A 20,078-nucleotide genomic window follows, 5' to 3' on the forward strand; every position below is an offset into this window, starting at 1 on the left:
TATTTGAAAGTGAAAAACACTATATTCTAAAGTGTTTTTGCAATGTGTAATCTTTTAAAATTCAGCATGTATTGTATACTTAGTTTAAGTGAGGTTCTCTTAATAGGCTTTATTTTTAGAAGCAATTTTAGGTTCACACCCAATTTACAAAAAGGTACAGAGACTTCCCATATACTCCCTGCAGCCACATGTGTACAGCCTCCCCCATTATCAACATCCCTCACTGGAGTGGTTCATGTGTTACAGTTGATGAGCCTACATTGACACATCACTGTCACCCAAAGTCCATACTTTACATTAGGGTTCACTCTGGCTGTTGTACATGTAATGGGTTTGGATAAATGTACAATGACATGTATCCACCATTATAGTGTCATATGGAGTAGTTTTTGGCCCTAAAAATTCTCTGTCCTCTACCTATTCATCCCTTTATGTATCATTTTGGAATAAAAATCTGGACAGAGGAAAAAAAGGAAATAAAGATGTGGTTCCTGCCCAGCAGGAATTTAATGTCTGGTGACAAACAATGACTTGGCCAGCCCTGGGATTGCTTAACAATACTTAGGACTCAAATAAAAAATTAAAAAAGAGAGAGAATAAGATCTGGTTGTCGATGTTCTGTGGGGCAGAGAATAAAGAAGTCAATCTGAGATAGGTGAGGAGCAGAATTCCTGGAGGAGGGTGATGACTAGGCCAGGATATAAAGTATGTATGGAAAATGGCCACCATTTATTAGTATTATTTTCAAGATGCCAGGCCCTGTGTCCAGAATTTTACATGGATGTTTTCATCTATTGAAACTACCCTATGAAACAGATTATTTGTCCCCATTTTATGGATGAGAAAATTGAGTCTGAAAGGGCCAAATAACTTTTCTAAAGTCAAACAGCCAACATACAAAAAGGTGGGGTTCAAACCAGGTCTTTGAGTTCCCAAACCCTGTCCCCATCCAATGGGGACCTGCCTAAATCTGCTGAGGGAGAAGAATAGCCGTATTTGCATTTCAGCTGGGGCCTCTGTGCAGTGTCTCAATCCAAAGAAGTATCTGGGGTGGTGAGATGAAACCTAATGGTACAAGCCTTGTCACAAAGTAGACCTCATCTACCTCCCCTAAAGCTAACCCAGAATGTAGTCCACTCCCACAGCTCCCCTGAGTTGAGAAAAGAGGTGAGTGTACTTAATTAGCATCGGGGATGGATAGCTCTCTTCCCAAGTGGAACCCTCTCTGACTAAGCCCTGCACCAGGAGCCCAGCCATCTCCCCCCAGCCACCATCCCTGGGTTGCTAAGCAGAAAAGTAGAAGGCTCCCTGTGACAACAGGTTAAACCTCAAATAATAAGAAGGTGAAGTGATGCGAGGAAGTAAAGGGGGAGGACTCAAGTGCAATCCAGAATCAAAGATAGGAATTTTTTTTTAATATATTTTATTGATTTTTTTACAGAGAGGAAGGGAGAGAGATAGTTAGAAACATCGATGAGAGAGAAACATCGATCAGCTGCCTCCTGCACATCTCCCACTGGGGATGTGCCCGCAACCCAGGTACATGCCCTTGACCGGAATCGAACCAGGGACCTCTCAGTCCGCAGGCCAACACTCTATCCACTGAGCCAAACTGGTTTCAGCCAAAGATAGGAATCTTTGTGGCATTTTTGCCACCACCTACCTGTGGACTCTTCAGCCACCCTTTGGGTTTTGGTGTCCCCGCCTGTAAAACAAGGAATTTGGACATGATTGCTGAAGCCCCTCGCATCCATATATTCTAGAGGTTCATGCTCTCTGTTCAACAAATGGATTCACAGGGGATCCTGACGACCAGGCCCTTGGGAAGCTCACAGTCTAATAGAGGAGATAAGACAAGAATACAAAAGTCACTGTATAGAAGGCAGAGTAGCATGGTTAGAGACACAGATTGAAGTTACAACATATCCTATAAAATATAATCCCATTTTTTAAAAAATAGCCTATAGAATAAAAGCGTAATATGCAAATTGACCAAACAGCTGACCGACCAGTCAGCGAGGGGGCAGGACCAGTGAGCAGGCAGTGCCAGGCCAGCCAAGGCACATGCCAGCAGGCAGAGGGAGGGGATGGTGATGGGGGGGGTGGCAGCAACCAGTGGGCAGCGGAGGGGCGATGTGGGGACCAGCTGGTGCCATCCCCTGATCTGCCTGCCCGGTTGCCTCCCACAGAGGGAAGCCAGACTGGACTGCAAGAGGGTGCAGGCCGGGCTGAGGGACCCCCCCACCCCCCTCTGTGCACAAATTTTCATGCACCAGGCCTCTTGTTTACATATAAAAATTCTGAAAGTGCATGCACCAAAATGTGATTTCTCAGCATTGAGAGGTTATGTATACTTTTAAAATATTTTTTCTTTTTGCTTTCTTATATTTTCTCATTTTCCACAAAAAGTATTATTAGTAGCACTTTTTAAAAAGTACACACACACAGCGTATTTTGTATTCTAACAGAATTTAGTTTAAAATTCCAGCTATAATACAAACATGCTGTGTGACCTGGAGCAAATCACTTAACCTCTCCAAGTCTCAGTTGCCTTGCGTTTCAAATGGAAATTGTTTTTAACTTAATATAAACATAAAATGTTTGGGACCTCACATTCAAAGGGATTCATACCATCTCATCATCATAGGTCTGTGTTGGGCATCCTTCTTATTTTATTGACTTACTTCCTTTTATTCCCATTCCTCGTTCCCATTTCCCTCTGCCTCCACCTTAAGTCATTCATTTGTGTTTAATATGTATTTTTTTAATTTGAACGTAATTTTGCAAAATGTGTGTGGTTGTCTGGCATGTTACCTAAATAGTACTGTTATAAATCTCATTGTGTCCTACTTTTTTTTTTCACAAAGAACAATGTACTTAAAACTTTCCATATTATGATATGGACTTGTCAACGGGGCCTCTACGTGCTACACTGTCTCCATGCTGTGCATCTCCTGATGGTCATTATATGGAACTCTGCTGTTCCATAATTCCTTGTGAGGGACACCCAGGTTTTCTCCAATTCCCTGTCACCACAAACAACACTGCCCTGAGCATGTTCATACGTGTCCCTAATGGACGTATGTAAAAATTCTTTGAGATCTGTGCCCTAAAGCAGAGCTGCTAGGTTAGAAGGTGTGTTAGACTTAATTGGACCACACGGTGTTAGAGTCTTGTCCAGTCTTCACAGCCTCTGCCCCCACCAGCCATGCAGAAGGCTCCCCAAGTCCCCACAGCTCTCCCTATACTTGGTGTCGTCCATCTTCCTAATTTTTGCCAGCCTAACAGATATAAGTTATATTTCTGTATGGTTTTCATTGTAATCTATTTGACTATCTAATATTTTGAGCTTCTTGTCATGTGCTCATTAACCCTCAGGTTTCCTGTTTTATACATTTCCTGTTCATTTTCTTTGTCCGTGTTTCTACTGGGAATGCCTTGTAAATATCAACCCTTTGCCTGTCTTATTAGACATTGTAAATATCTTCTCCAACCCTTTTCTTGTAGTTTATCGTTTTGAGGAGTTGGGTCATTTTTCTTCATTCCTAGATCAAAAAGATCTTTGTTTTCATTGTCTTCTTTTGCCTTTAAAGTTTTACCTTTCTCAGGAAGGTCTGTGATGTATCTCCTATTTGCCATGGAAGTAAATGAGCGTCTACTTCATGGTGTTTTGTGATGGATAAACAATACAAGTAAAAGTGCCCGGCAGAGTGCCTCTGACCCGAGAGAAGCGTGCAGCTGTGGGTGACTAGTACCATTTTAGTGGAAACTGGTGGGCGCGGCCCTCGGGAATCTAGCGCTATAGGAGCTGAGATGTTGTTCAGCTAGAGCAGGAAAGCTTTCGTGGGCTGGGCGAAGGCGGAGTTTTCGTATTGGCCCTGAACGTGAATGTAGCATTCATTCCTCTGGAGACAGACAGGCGAGCATTCCAGACCCAGGGAGGATCCTGCGGGCGGGTGCTGCTCGGGTGCAGCCCCTGGAGGGCCTGACGACTCACAAACCGCTGTCTGTCTTTCTGCCTGTGCCCCCCCACCCTCCCCCTGCAGGCTCCCTGTTCTCCACCCTGAAGCCCCCCGACACCGTGTTCAAGGTGGTGTTCTGGCTGGGCTACTTCAACAGCTGCCTCAACCCCATCATCTACCCGTGCTCCAGCAAGGAGTTCAAGCGCGCCTTCCTGCGCATCCTCGGCTGCCAGTGCCGCGCCCGCCGGCGCCGCCGCCGCCGCCGCCGCCTGGGCAACTGCGCCTACACCTACCGGCCGTGGACGCGGGGCTGCTCGCTGGAGCGCTCGCAGTCGCGCAAGGACTCGCTGGACGACGGCGGCAGCTGCCTGAGCGGCAGCCAGCGGACCCTGCCCTCCGCCTCGCCCAGCCCCGGCTACCTGGGCCGCGGGGGCGCGCCGCCGCCCGTCGAGCTGTGCGCCTACCCCGAGTGGAAGGCGCCCGGCGCGCTCCTGAGCCTGCCCGAGCCCCCGGGCCACTGCGGCCGCCGCGACTCGGGCCCGCTCTTCACCTTCAAGCTCCTGGCCGAGCCCGAGAGCCCCGTGACCGAAGGGGACGCCAGCAGCGAGGGCGGCGAGGCCGCGGCCGACGTGGCCAACGGGCAGCCCGGCTTCAAAACCAACATGCCCCTGGCGCCCGGGCCGTTGTAGGGCCCCGCGCGCGCAGCTCCCTGTCCCTGGGAAGGAAATCCTGGCGGGGGAGGGGCGGAGGGGAGGGGAAGGTCCGCGCCTGGGAGAGCCGGGCCCAAGGGGAAACGGGGGGAGGGGGGTGGGGAGAGGGGCAGCTGCTTTTCTGGCAGGGGCATGGGTGCCAGGTACAGCGCAGAGCTGGGCCGAGCATGCCGAGAGCCTGGGGGACCCGACGCCGGCCGGGATTACGCCTCTCTCTCTGTGTATATATATAAAAATGAGTCCCTCTGTACATGTATTTAACCGTGGGTACACGTGCGTGTGTCTGTGCGTGTGTACGTGTGGTCTGCATGTGTGTGTGTGGCGGGCAGAGCGAGTGCGCGCCCAGGAGGCAGTGGGAGCCTTGTTTGTCTCGTGACTTCGTACCTCTCAACCCCTCTTTGTACTACACTGAACGCTCGCACTTTGGCACTTTGGCGGAGTTGGAAACAAAGCCGGACATTAAAGATCATTTCTCCTGTGCGGCTGTGAGTAATTTGTGATGGGGTGGGGGCTGAGGGGTGGCAGGCAGGGTCTGGTGGGTCCTTTTCTTTCCCCGGCAAGTGTGTCCCAGTCCCTCCAGCCTTGCTGTGGGGAATAGTTGTGGGGGCCCCATGGAATCCATTTCTGCCTTTGCTATTACTGCCCTCCCCCCACACACACTCCCCAGCTAAACAGATCTGGCCCTGTGGCTGCAAGTGACCCCTCGCACTTGTCCCATAAATCCTGCTTGTCTGCCTTTGACTCAGCAATATCTAAGTCCTCCTGCTGTGGGCTGCACTGGGCAATGTCTGGCCTGGCCCTGACCAATTGGACCCCAATCCTGGACAGGACCCTAGGTGGGTCTGTCACCTGGGAGGGATGGGACCCAGCAGAGAAATGGGCTGGTTTCCTTGACCTCCTCCCGGCAGCCCTAGGCCAAACACTCCATTGTTTGCCCGTGCCCACAGAACCTGAAAAAAATCCAGATCGCAGAATTTTCTGGATAAGATATGGATCCATGTGGCCAAGCAACACACCTGGGCACAGGATCCCTCCTAAGCTCTTCTAACTGGCGGCTGCCTGGGAAAGAAACACTGAGGAAAGTCACACAGAGGTGGGTCACCTCAGAGAAGGTAACCTCCATTCTGGCATCAGGCCTATGACTGTATGACCTCCAGAAAGTCACACCCCCTCTCTAGATCTTGGTTCCCCACCTGTGTCATGATGGGGTTGATTCCAAGGTCTTTCCTACTTCTAAAAGCCCCCAGTTTGCTAAAAGAATAAAGGGTAGAGAGCATTTTTCTTACCTGCAATTCAAAAAAAAAAGGCATGAGGAATATCCATTCCCACCTCAATCCCTTTTTCTCACTGCTTTCCTTTTTCTAAGTTGAGCCTCACAATTTTTTCAAATGGCAAGGGCCTCTTACAATAATAGTAAATCTATCTGGGGTCTCAATCTATCTTGTATTCTATAGGCGACTGACGTAGAAATGCTTTCAGAGAGGAGAGACAGTTGTTCATGTAGCTGAAAAAAAAGTGAGGGGTAGCAGGCATGGCTGGATCTAGGGGCTTAAACAAAACATATGGGCTCTTACTCTTTTATCTAGCTCTGCTTATCTTTATATGTTGCCCTTGTTTCCTTTCTGCAAATAGCTTTCTCATATCATTCTTACTACTTGAACACCCCTTCCCCCCAAAAAAGATTTCCCAGCAGTTCTGCCAAAAAAAGAAAAAGAAAAAAGTCCTGGGAAGCTAGAGGTTCTTTATCGCAGTCTGCTTTAAGACTCTGATGAAAACTATAGATATACTTACAGAAAAATTCACATACAAAAAAAATTTACATTTTCATGTCATTTCAGGTGACTCGCCCCTGTTTAAGATCTGATTAACTAAGCCTGATAGCCCAGACCCCCAGGTTATTTAAGCTAACTGGATTTTCAGAATTATGTAGGCCAAGCCCTCATCTCTACAGAGGGGGAGACTAAGATGAATAATGTGACCACATCACACTAAACTGAACCCAGTACCTTTTACAGTCCCACGTGTTGCCATCTTGGAGTTGAGTGCATCATCCAACAGGAAGCAGGTCTCTTCTCGCCCCTGTAGAGAAAGAGGAGCCTGAATCCAGTTCCCAGGGAAGAAGAAGTTTGGGGAATCCTCTGAAAATACTTCGTTAGCAACACAAATGTTTCAAACCAGCCTTACACAGAATCCTGATGGAGGTGTGGCCCAGAGTGAAGTGGGCCACTTCACTCCTCCTCCTTCCCCCTCCTCCTCCTCCGCCTCTGGCCCGCCCAAGCACCCTAGAACTCCACACAGTGCGGTTTGAAAACTACTGGCCCAGTGCAAGTGAATAGGACTGGGAATCAGTGGGGCCTGGGTTCAAGTTGGCACTCTTCGTGACCTTGAGCACTCACCTTGCCTTTTCTGGTCCGTTTCCCCATCTGTCACATGGATATGACCATCACAGTCCACCGGGACGCCAGAAGGAGGCAGTGAGACCATTGTGGCATAAACGCTGAGCCGTAAATCACTGGGCAGATGCAAGTTATAATTTGGACCTCAGATATCTGAAGCCACAGGCACCAAAGGCATTTCCTGAGCCACTCAGTTCTGATGATGTCACGCATTCCTGGTACTTGGAGGCCACACAGGCCGCAGAGGGAGGCAGTGGCAGCCTCCTGCCTCTTCCAGAAGGGAGGTTTACCAGGCCGTGGCTCGCATCCCCCCAAAATGCTGTGTTCCAGATCTACCCCCAGCCAGACCCCACATTACGCTGACCTCTCCAGGTCATCTCCCGGTGGTCAGGCCCAGGAGGGCCCACAGTTCAAGAGCTCTGGGGCAAACAGGTCCTCTCTACTCTAGTTGGCAGCAACGCAGCCCTACCTTATTCTCCCAGGCCACCCAAGCACTGCTGAGTCATTTGTTGTCACTGAGGCACAAGGACACATCTGCCAATCAAAGAGGTAAGTGGTTCGGGAAGGTGTGATAACTGTTAATCCTCCAGATCTGGGTTCAAATCCCACCTCTGCCATGTAGTAGCTGTGTGACCTCAGGCAACTCATGACCTGGGTCTAAATCTTAGTTTCCTTAACTGATAAATAAGGATAATAATAGTACCCACTTCATAGGGACATTTGGAGGGTCAAATAAAATCATGAGGGTAAAACACCATGCCAGTCACTTGGATAACATCCGACAAACAGCTATTAGCAGATATATTAATTATTCAGTTATTTATTTTGATACCAAAAGTTTAGAAAATCTGAATAAAAAGACAAAATAAATTTGGTGATTTTTTTTAATCAAATTCCAGTGTTTTAGGATTCGGGGTCTACCTTGAAGAAAAAAGACACAAGCTTATGACAGTACAAGAATTTTGTGTCCTACAGTGTGAAGAAACATATTACTCAAAGAGGTGATCGACCTAAACTAAGGGTAAACATGAAATTTAGTAAAAGTTATGAGTTTGTTATTCCATAACAGATTACTAGAAACAAAGGGAAGACTGGAGATTTCTACTTGGTCTGCCCCTGGAATTCACTTTCAAAACCGTTACCCTCGTACCTAACTGGTACCCAGCAAGTGTTTGTTCTCTCTCGACAGAGCTGGTAAAATGCGGGGCAAGGTTTGACGTCTGGCACCTACTGGCCTTGAGTTGCAAAGTAGACAGAGGGCATGCCAGGAAGGATATGCTTTGTGGTTTCATTGTTTTCCCCCAGCTTTCCTGAGGTATCATTGATAAATAAAAATTGTGCTAGTATATATTTAAGGTTACAATGTGATGTTTTGATTGATATACATATATGTTGTGAAATGGGACTACCACACTCCAACCAGTTCACATACCCATCACCTCACGTAGTTACCTTTTTTGTGGTGAGAATGTTTAAGATCTACTCCCTTAGCAAATTTCGTTTTCCATCCAGTGCTGTTAACCATCGTCACCATGCTGTGTGTTCAGCCTCCAGAAGCTATTTGTCCCACATGATGGAAACTTTGTACCTTTGCACTTTCCTTTTCCCCTCCCCCAGCCCCTGGCACCCACCATTCTACTCTCTGCTTCTACGAGTCAGTGTTTTTAGATCCCACATGTAAGTGGGGTCATGCAGTATTTGTCTTTCTATGTCTGGCTTATTTTACTAGGTATAATGCCCTCCAGGTTCATCCACATTGTTGCAAATGGCAGGATTTCCTTTTTTTAAGCCTAAAAATGTTTTAAATTAGGACAGGCAGCTTTCTGCTAATCAACCTTGAGGACCTCCGAAGTTTGTTTAGGGTTATGTTAGTTTGCTAGGGCTGCCATAACGAAGTGCCACAGACTGATGGCTTAAACAACGATAATTTGTTATTTCACAGTTGAGGCTGCAAGTCCCAGATCAAGGCATCGGCAGAGCTGATTTCTTCTGAGGCTGATAGATAGATGGACGTCTTCAACGGGTGACTTCATAATCTTTCCTGTGTGTGTGTCTGTGTCCAGATGTCCTCTTCTTATGAGGACAGTAATCATACTGGATTAGGGCCCACCCTGATGGCCTCATTTTACACTATTTACCTCCTTAAAGACACCAGCTCCAAATACAATCACATTCTGAAGTACTGGGGGTCTAGGACTCCAACATATGAATTTGAGGGGGGGAGGGACACACATATCAGCCCATAACAAGGATCAATATCTCAGAGCCTTGGGACTAAAGTCTTAATGTTGGGGCACATCAGTGAGGTGGGCATTAGTATTGTCTCATTTTTAAGCTTAAAAAAGTTTAAGTAATAGTCCAAGACGGTATGACTTTCAGGTGGAAGAGACAAGGATTTGAATCAAAGGGCTGACCGACATTGCTCTGCACACTCCTAGCCTGGATAAATCTCTGTATGGAAGGAAGCTCTTCTTGTTTCTTCAGGGGCCCTCCTCCCCCACCCCACCCCACCCCAACTCTGCCCTCTCTCTGGTCTGGGACTTTAGAAAACAAAAGCCAGGAAACCTTGCAACTTCTGAATCCCCTCTGTTCATGCCTCGCCTGAAACTTTGAAGCACAAAGCCTGCTGCCTGCTTGAATGAAGGGAACGTGATGGGGGTTGGGGATAGAAACATGAATGAGCAGCACAAAATACCATCCAGCGGCACTACTCAAAGGTCCCATGGATCCCCATCTGAAGGGTGAATCAGTACTGAGATGCTTCCTGTATGTGCATGCTGCCTCGACCAGGTGTGGAGAGGGCCAGTGCATATAGCTAATGCTGCTCCTACCCTCCCCCAGCCCCCCCCCCCCATCACCACCACCACCACCACCAAGCTCTTGCAGAGCAGGAGCTCATGCAGGGTTGAGGCTGCCTCCCACTTCCCCTGCTGATTCCCAGGTGGTCCTTAAAACACTGTGCTTGAGCATGCACCCCCTCAGGAAAAGGACCACGTTTTACTCCCCCTCGAGATCCCCTGCAGGGACCCACTTGGCTAAACACTGAGATGGAAAAGCTGCTTCCTCCCTCCCCCGGGGCCAGTGTTGTAAGCAGCTCAGGAAGCCTGTTTCCAGAAATCCAACGGCAATTGCTTTCGGGCCTTTTAAATCACGGGAGGTTGCCGTTTCCTCCTTTTGCAGGCTTGTGCATATTGGTGTCCCGTTTGTTTTCTTCCACCACCAGAAGCTCTGACCGCGGGTCTGGCAAAGAAGATGCAGCACAGAAGACGAAGCCTCTCGGAGCTGCTCCCCGCCTCCCGGAGCGGAGCGCGGCGTCCTTCCTCGGTACGTGCGGAGACTGGGAAACAGTTCTTTAGACACCGCGGTGACCGAGGCGGCTCCGCGCCCCTTCCCTCCGCAGGTGCTCCGAGCGGGACAGACTCGGCCTTCAGGCGGACCCGGGCGCCACCTGCTGTCCGGCGCGCCTGGGCGACTAGGAACAAAGTTGCTTTGCAATCCAGCTTGCGCTGCTCTGTCCACTTCCTCGGAGCCCCCACTGGCGTTTCAGCTGCAGCCAGACATTCTAGAAATCTGGGTTAAGAAAACTTAGCTTGGAGTTACTAGTATGTGTTGGCTTCAGGAGATTTGAGAACCTCCTGAAACAGTGGGCAGAAGGTAGCACCTTGGAAGAGTGCGGTACAGCTTTCATGAGTCGAACTACTATTTTATGATCTGGGGACTATGTGCCCGGCAACGTGCAAGCCGTTGGTAGTCAGTGGTGACCAAGCAGACAGGTCACTTCTCCTCTTGGACCTTACCTGAAATTTACTATAGTCTGTAGCGGGCTGGATAAGGGCCTCCAAAAATGTGCACCTCCTAATCCCTGGACTCGAAAATGTTACCTTTCCTGGCAAAAAGGACTTTGCACATGTGATCCAATTAAAGATCTGGACAGAGCTGAGCAGATTACCCCGGGCTATCCCGGTGGACATAATGTATCACAGTGTCATTCTAGCAAGAGGGACACAAGCCGAGGCAGAGACAACCAAAAGGTGATACGTGGCAACAGACCCAGAAGGATGGAAAGAAAAACATTTGAAGATGTTGCGTTGCTGACTTTAAAGATGCAGAGAAGAGTAGCATGACCCTTGGGCAAGGATGACACACACACATTGGTGATCCGTTCCATTTTACAAAAATAAAAGTAAAGATGTGGAAAGAGGGCCAGGACCAAAAGGATATCGACAGTGTCTGGACCCTGGGAAGGGCGAGGAAACAGATTCTCCCCTGGAGCTGCCAGAGGGACCTGCTGTCACGTTGACTTGAACTCGGGGAACCTGCTTTCAGGCTCCCAGCCTCCGGAACTGTCAGAGAATGCATTTGTGCTGTTCATGCCTCTAAGTTTGTAGTGATTTGTTTCAGCAGCAATAGGGAACCAATACACATCTCAGCAGGCCTCAGACCCCACAGGTGTGAGACCCATTCTCACAGTCCTTTTCAAAGCTGAGGGGCTCTGCATCGCTGGCCCTCCCCCTCTGCAGGAGGAGACAAGTCAAAGAGGCAGAAAGTGCACCTCACACTGAGGAAGTGGCTTCGCCCACCTCGTCCCCTGGGCCAGAGAGGTGAGCCTACCCCTGAGTCCCTTCCAGGAGAGCTGTGGGACTAGTGGGGAAGATGAAATTCAGGTTGCATTTTCCTACCTGGGCTATCCAGAGCTGGGCCAGGGACTCCACAGAGCTAGAGGACAAATGTGGGCTTCTCCTCAAGCACCAATTTTATTGGAAGAGACAAGATTGAAAACATTTTTAATAGAGGCATACCTCGGCGAAATTGCAGGCTCTCTTTCAGACCACCGCAATAAAGCCGGTCGTCATCTTTTTGCCGGTGGAGTGTCCTGCCTTCAACTAGGCTCAGAGCTCAAATGTAATAATCCTGCTTTCATTGTATTTACTTTTACTGAGAACTCTTTTTTTTTTTTTTTTTTTTTTTGGTATAGCAAAGGTGGGAATTTATTGAAGAACAAGTACAGACTCCCGCATGGGGAAGGGAAAAGAATCAGAACGGACTCCCACGTGGGGAGGGGGAAGAGTCCCCGAGAACTTCTCTTTAGAGCAAGAGGCACTGGTATTATGCGGATGACATAAAATTTTCCTTTTAATATACATTTTATCAAGTCGTAAAGGATTGAAATATTTTAAGATTTATGTCAATAATAGAAGACCACAGAAATAGCAAAAATCACGATGTGAATGTGCTAATGACTGAAGTACACTCCTCATGTACTGCTGTCACTTCTTAGAAACTGTAACCCATCAAACCTTGAGAAATACAGGCTGTGGGCAGGTTCCGGCTAAGAACTCAGATTGTACCAGCCCCTACTCACCCCACCCTGTCACTGTGTCACCGTAATGGGGCAAGGGGAGCGGCCCGAGAGGCCTACAGTTTGGAACTTAGAGCTGAGGACACAGGAGCTGGCTTCTGGTCCAAGGCCTTTCGAGCTGACCCTGAGGGTGATTGGGGATCTGCTGCGACTCCTCAGAATTCCCCAGCAGGGGAAGGGATGGACAGACAAGAAGAATGCCTGTCAGTGTCACTGCCTCCCCAGTCCCACCTCACCCGCCAGAAGGGGGCACATTAGCCACCCCTGAGCTAAGGAATTGCAAAAGCTGACTGCCTGCTTGGTAAAAGGAGGAAGGGAAAAATAGAGAGGTTAAGCACAATGTAGTATTTTGAGAAATGGTCCTGCTCATGTATTTATATAATTAAGTATATTAGTCATGTACTTGTATAATTAAGTCAGCATGTTAAGCCAGGCTGCCACAATACAATATCACAGGCTGGGTGGCTTAGAGAACAGAATTTTATTTTCTCACAGTTCTGGAAGTCTTATGACCAAGATGTCAGTTGGGTTGGTTTCTACCAGGCCTTTCTCCTTGGCTTGCAGGTGGCTGCCTTCTACTGTGTCCTCACGTGGCCTTTTCTCTGTGAGTGTGTATCCCTGGTGCCTCTTCCTCTTCTTTTTTTTCTTAAATATATATTTTTATTGATTTCAGAGAGGAAGGGAGAGGGAGAGAGAGATTGAAACATCAATGATAGAGAATCATTGATTGGCTGCCTCCTTCATGCCCCCTACTGGGGATCGAGCCCACAACCCAAGCATGTGCCCCTGACCAGAATCGAACCTGGGACCCCTCAGTCCGCAGGCTGACGCACTATCCACTGAGCCAAACCAGCTAGGGCTCTTCCTCTTTGTATAAGGACATCAGACCTATTAGATTAGGGCCCCACCTTTATAATCTCCTTTAACTCTCATTATTCCTCATAGGCTTGATCTCCAAATACAGTCACATTGGGAGTTAGGGTTTTAGCACATGATTTTGGGGGGAGACACAGTCAGTCCATAACAGACAGGGCATGGAAATCTCCTGGAAGGACACACAGCACACTGTTGTTAACATCATTTCTGGGGAGTGGTGATAGGTTCCAAGTTAGTCTTGTTCTTCCACCTGAAGTTTTAAAATGGTATTACTTTGAAAGATGATGATAAGAGGATATTAATTGAAAGGGGCTACCAGTTTCAGCCTGCCCGGTACATCTAAAGCAGCAACCCAGCCGAGTGTGAGAGTCCCCCAGGAAGCCTACTTTGCAGGAACTAGCTGCCAAGTGGGCCCCAATCTGTCAGAGCTAAGGGAGGAAAAGGGCCCTGTGGGGAAACAACTCCGTCCTGTGACCAGACTGTAGGCCGGACGTGGGTCCTTAGGAACCTCCAGTCCCTCTCTACCCTTTGACCCCTTCTTAGGCCCGTGGGCTTACACATGCCCGCATACCATTCCCCCCCCCCCCCCCGCCATGGGTCCCCAGCTCTGATGGCAGAAGGTCCAGCAGAGTGGCCACTGGAGCAGGAAGTAAGGGGAGGGGCTTTGAAGTCTGAAGGTCCTTTGCAGCCTCCCACAACCTCTGCACTCACTTCTCATCCCACATCCTCCCTGTGAAGTCAGCTCTGTGGCAGAAATAACATCTCCGAGGCTCATGCAAGAAATCTGAGGAAGGAATGAGAAGTTGCCTCAGCCCCCTGGATTTATATAAACCTCCTAATTGCTTCCGTGTGTGTGGTTGTTTGCCACTAATTATTAGGTGTTTTGTCTCTGTCAGCGCTTTCATAAGCTGTTCCTTTCTGTGATAGGCATTTAATCCAGGCTGAGTTGCCATGTTTTGAGGCTGGGGGGGGGGGGGGGGGGAGTTGAAGCTGTGAGCCAATGTGGTAGAAAGCATGTTGAACAGCAATGCACTGCAACAGCAATAACAACATCTGCATTTAATATGCCTGGCACTGCGTTGCATCCTTTGATTCCTTGAATCCTTGCCAAGATCCCCTAAATGGTGCTCTTCTAGATGGGAGGCTCAGAGAGGCTTGGTCACCGGCCAGGAAGAGGTGTGTGTCGGTCAAGGCGTGAGTTTGGCTGCACATAGCAGATACAAGTAGTAGTGGTTTGGACGAGTCAGAAGATTTTTTTGTTTCTCTCACATGAAAAGTCCCCATGTAGGCAGTTAAGGAATAGATAGTGTGGCCGCTTCGTGGGGTCTGGAGAGGCCCGTGTCCCTTCTATGTGGCCATAATGTCTCTCTTCCAGGCGGAGGGGGAAGGGACAAGGGCAAACGGTACATACAGGTGACTTTGTCCCCCTTTTAAGGAGATTTCCAGGAAGTCCTATCTGTGCGTCTGCTGTGTGTGTGGTCACTGTTTCCGCCTGACGGCTACCGCATGTTTGATTCTGTGCTAAGCATTACATAGATTATTGCATTGATTTTTTCATAAAAGCCTTGAAGAAGTGTCTTTTCAACCCTGAGATTCTAGTTTAATGCCTGCTATTACTAGTACACTCCTCAGTAATCCCAGATCAGCGGTTCTCAACCTGTGGGTCGCAACCCCTTTGGCGGTCAAACGACCCTTTCACAGGGGTCGCCTAAGACCATCCTGCATATCAGATATTTACATTACGATTCATAACAGTAGCAACATTACAGTTATGAAGTAGCAACGAAAATAATTTTATGGTTGGGTCACAACATGAGGAACTGTATTTAAAGGGCCAGAAGGTTGAGAACCACTGTCCTAGATAAATCAACTTCCTGCTCTGCCCTTCCGTTTTCTCATTTGTTTTATGAGGAATTAGACTAGATAAGGAGTTCTTAACATGGGGGTCTACAGGCCCCCACAAGGCCATGGATAAAATTCAAGAGAGAAGGTCATGAATTTGGATGGTGAAAAAATATTATATTCTTGTTTCCACTAACCTCTAGTTAAAATTGAGCATTTCCTTCTATTATGACTGTAGGCAGCAGATCACACTAATCTTAGCAGAACCTGTGACTTTTCACCAAAAGAAATCAGAGATTTTTTTTAGCATACTACAGTAGCTTAGATATGTTAAAATAGTGTTTTTTGATTATCACTATCTCAAAAGTATGGTATTTATTACACCTACCATATTTAACGTGCTTATAAGTACATGTATCTCAAAAATGTGATTAAATATTTGAGTAACTTATTGCAATATGATTTATTTTCCTCATAATCCTGTGTGTTTTGTTTTATGCACACACAAAAACATTTTCTGGCCAAAACCGGTTTGGCTCAGTGGATAGAGCGTTGGCCTGCAGACTGAAAGGTCCCAGGTTCGATTCCGGTCAAGGGCATGTACCTGGGTTGTGGGCACACCCCCAGTGGGAGATGTGCAGGAGGCGGCTGATCGATGTTTCTAACTATCTCTCTCCCTTCCTCTCTGTAAAAAATCAATAAAATATATTTAAAATAAAAAAAAAAACATTTTCTGGCCTGGCCAGTGTGGCTCAGTGGTTGAGCATCAACTCATGAACCAGGAGGTCATGGTTTGATTTTCAGTCAGGGCACATGCCGGGGTTTCAGGCTCAATCCCCAGTAGGGGACATGCAGGAGGCAGCCAATCAATGATTCTCTCTCATCATTGAGGTGTCTATCCTCTCTCCCTCTCCCTTCTTCTCTCAGAAATCAATAAAAACATATTAAAAACCATTTTTCTTAAAAGGGCCCATAAGTTTCGTGGCGAAAGGAACTCTTGGAACAAATGAGACCGCCTCCTTGGCTAGAAGATCTCTTTGCCCTCTGGCTGTAAATGAAACTCTGCCACTAGCTATCATGGTCATCCTGAACAAGACCCTTCGGCTCTCGGTCTCCCCAGTTTTCTCTTCTGTAAAATGGGTATCATGCATGCTTTGTCCAGCTCAGAGCTGCTAGGAGAACCAACGTCATCTACATTAAGCTCACTCAGTTGCAGAGCGTATGCATATTCACTTACATGGGGTCAGCTTCTGAAGTGCTAAGCAAACACTGAGTGTTACTAAATTATTCCATTTTAGTCCCATTTCCCAGAGATGCTGATGTTTTTCTATTACTTCCAGATAAGTGTCCGGCTACAGCCATATAATTGCTGATGCCAGATTGGGATAGAACTAAGACAAAATTCAATAATAAGGAGGAAAATGCACTTTAAGTGCACTTGGATGAGCCTACTTAAGAACACAGGAGATAAAATGAGAGTTCACCATGGGTCATATAGCTTCAATTGTCTTGGAAAAATGTGAGCCAATATACCATGGTTAAAAAAAAAAAAAGTCATAGATCAACAAGTCATTTTCTCTGCAACCTCTAAACGCAGGGATAATTGGACAAATGACAGGAAAGTTGGTTTCCTTCCTAACTGGTAGCTTTGTCCATCCATCACCAGCATCAAAGGCCTCATCTTTAACCAGGCTCTGAGCCATTTGCCTGACACTGAAAAATGGCTGAATTTTCCTGCCAAGTGTATATCCATATACATTTGTATAGATATAGATCACCTTCCAAGCCCCTTCTCCTTCTTGCAGTTAAGGTTACTGTATCTGCCACCTCTTTTGAAAAACATACTTTGTGGCTAGACCTGGGATTGTGTCCTTGGTCTGTTCTATTAGCTGTGTGACCTTGGAGAAAACTTTTAACCTCTCTGAGCCTCCACCTTATAATTCGTAATAATAATACCTAACAATGGCATCCATTTATACAGTATTTGAATGTTCATTGTGCGCCAGGCACTGTGCTAGGCTCTAGGAATTTCAAAGAAAGGGAGAAGGACAAGCTCTCGATCCTTGTGGCTCTTACAGTCTAGTAGAGGGAATTATAATAATCAAGTAAAGAAATACTCAAGATTGTTACAGATGTGATAAAAGATACGAAGGAAAAGGACAGGGTGGCATAATAGAGTGAGCTGCTTAAGTGATATTGAGGTAAGATCTGAAGAATGAGAACGAGCAAACCCTGGGAAGAGCTGGTCACAGCACCAGGGAGAAGAAACACTGAGCACAAGGGTCTGGAGATGGGGAGAGACTGTGTTTCAGGGACAAAGAGTAGCACAGTGTCCAAGAGGGAGTGGTGCAAGGGAGGTCAGAGAGGTAGGCAGAGACCAGACCGCATGCGCCTTAGGGGTCGTGATAAGGAATTTTAGATTTTATTCTAATCAGAGTGGGAAGTCAATGAGAATGGTTAAGACTTGTTTGGTATTCGTGTTGTTAAAGGATCAGGCTGCTTCCTGAATGGTGAAGGGAGGATAGGAGGCAAGGGTGAAAGTGGGGAGGCCAGGGTTATTGTGGGTATTACCTACAATTACAAGTTGTAGGTAAGACTTACAATAATGAGCACAACCCTTTACATAATGAGCACAGCCCCTGACACATAGTAGTTCTCTAGGAATGTCCATTAGCTACTGTTCTGGAAGGTCTAAGCCTGTCCCATCTAATGCAGTAGACACCAGCTTTATGCAGCTATTGAGCATTTAAAATGTGGCTAGTGCAACCATGGACATAAACTTCTCATTTTATTTAATTTTAATTAAATTAGACTTACATTTAGCCCTGGCTGGTGTGGCTCGGTTGGTTGGGCATCCTCTTGTGCACGGAAAGGTTGCCTGTTCGATTCCGGTAGGACATGCCTGAGTTGCGGGTTCCATCTCTAGTAGGAGGCATGCAAGAGGCATCGATTGATGTTGCACCAATGTTTCTCTCTCTAAAATTCAATAAAATAGTATTTTAAAAATAAACACATTTAAAAACTACTATTTGATTCAGTCATTGGGAAGTATATTTTTTTAAAACCTGGATATATGAATCTACTTTTCTAACTATAAATGTTATGAAATCTGAATATAGATTTAAGTATTTTCAATGAAAACTTAATGTCCAGGTTGAGATAACAGTAAAATACACACATGATCCCAATGACTTAGTATGAAAAAGAGAATGTAAAATATTCTGTTAATTTTCATGTTGATTACATGTTTAAATAATATTTTGGACATATTGGGTTAAATAAAACATTATTTAAATTAATTTTTCTTCTCTTACTGTTTTTAATGCTGCTACTAGAGACTTGAAATTACATCTATGACTCATATCTTATTGCTAGTGAACATGCTGATCTAGGGGAAAACAGAAATATAGATATTTAAATGCTCAGAATGTTAACTCTTGATTGTGTCTCCTATGAGAAATCTCAGTTTGAGGATTGGAACTGGAAAAGAATAAAGAGCAATAGCATCTTTGAGAAGTGCTATACAGGCTCTCCATCTAAATTATGTATTTTACATACATCTCACCCTTGAGGAGCCTTTTGGCATCGCTGACTGTTGCTGGATTTGGACCTGCTATGGCAAGTTCAGGTACCCCAATTCTGGGGGAAGATGAAGAATGGTCTCAGAGTATAAAGCTTTATTCCCAAAGCCAGGCTCAGTAAGCCTCGTGGTATTAATATATCCACTTTCACTGAAAGGACTGAGCCAGTAAAGCATAGATTTATTAAATCTCTATCCAGGGAGCATAAAAGCATAGAACCTCCCAATAGTTTAGCACAGTGTGGGCGTAATAAGTCACTGGGGAGGCAGGAATGATTTCCATGTCTGCCTGCAGATTCTCTACAAAACAATTTCTTTCCAGTGAAAGTGTGTGCCAGGTTTAGGTTCATTATCCCACTTAAGCCTCATGAAACCTTACGAAGGAGGCATCAAGGTTCAGTGACTTGTCCGAGATCAGATCACACAGCCGCTAAAAGGCAGAGCAAACTCAGGCCGTCTGACTGCAGCACCTTCACTCTTAACCCCCATACTGGGCAGCAATCCTGTTGTCTTGCCGTGACCCAAAGGACCACCTTGCATATAAGGCTCCTTCTCCTGTATCCTCCATCACTTTCCGCCATGCTGACACTTGCTCACTTCTCCCTAGTCCCTGCCCTGCTCCCAGGAGAGCTGGCCACAGACCAAGAGGGCAGCCCCTTACTGACTGTAACACTAAGAAATCACCCGCTGCTCCCCCAGAAAGACAAGCAAAGAGAAAATGGCTCCTTCACTACCCTCCTGATTTATTGCTGTACCCACCACAGGGTCTAACATGGTGCCTAGCATTCATTCATTCCTTATTCATTCATGTTCAGCTTCCTCCTTCTTTCCACAAACTTAGGTGCTCAGTCTCCTGTCTTGGGGGATGTGAATGAAAGCTGCACAAATATTATCACTATTAATAATATTGTTAATTATCATTAGTAGCACTAATAATAGTTAAATTCCTATCACTATTAATAATTGATCATAATGGTGGTGATACTGTGAGGCCTTCGTGAGTAATAAAGATTACAGTAACAGCAAGCGTTTATTAAGCACTTACTGTGCTAAGTGGTGTTAATAGGGAAGCATTTTTTTTTTCTTTTTTAAGCACTTTCCTTTCTGTGTTTTAAATAAGCCATGAAACCATTTACAAGAATCCTATAAGGTAATTCCAGAAGTCTCAAAATCTCTTTATGCAACTCACCAGAGCACTGAATGGACAGTGTTCGGACCATAATTCCTGAAAGATCAAGTTCACTGACAACTTGCAACTGTAAACAAGACACACAAGGTCTCTACCCTGAGGAATAACCCCAGAACTGCCCTTTCGATGAGAAGCCTTTCTTGCCGAAACCGGTTTGGCTCAGT

At 46.5% G+C, this 20,078-nt stretch overlaps 1 protein-coding gene across 1 annotated transcript in view; it reads left to right on the top strand.

Moving 5' to 3' along the window:
- The window catches only part of ADRA1B (adrenoceptor alpha 1B), a 49,636-nt gene extending 44,484 nt beyond the window's left edge, over nt 1-5,152 (top strand). Inside the window, exon 3 of the mRNA XM_081092036.1 lies at nt 4,047-5,152. Coding sequence (XP_080948162.1) covers nt 4,047-4,651 — 605 coding nt within the window. The 3' untranslated portion in view covers nt 4,652-5,152. The remainder of the gene's footprint in view (nt 1-4,046) is intronic.
- Nucleotides 5,153-20,078: the final 14,926 nt, after the last annotated feature.

The sequence above is a fragment of the Myotis nattereri genome, assembly GCF_964212035.1.
Source record: "Myotis nattereri genome assembly, chromosome: 5".
Taxonomy (NCBI): domain Eukaryota; kingdom Metazoa; phylum Chordata; class Mammalia; order Chiroptera; family Vespertilionidae; genus Myotis; species Myotis nattereri.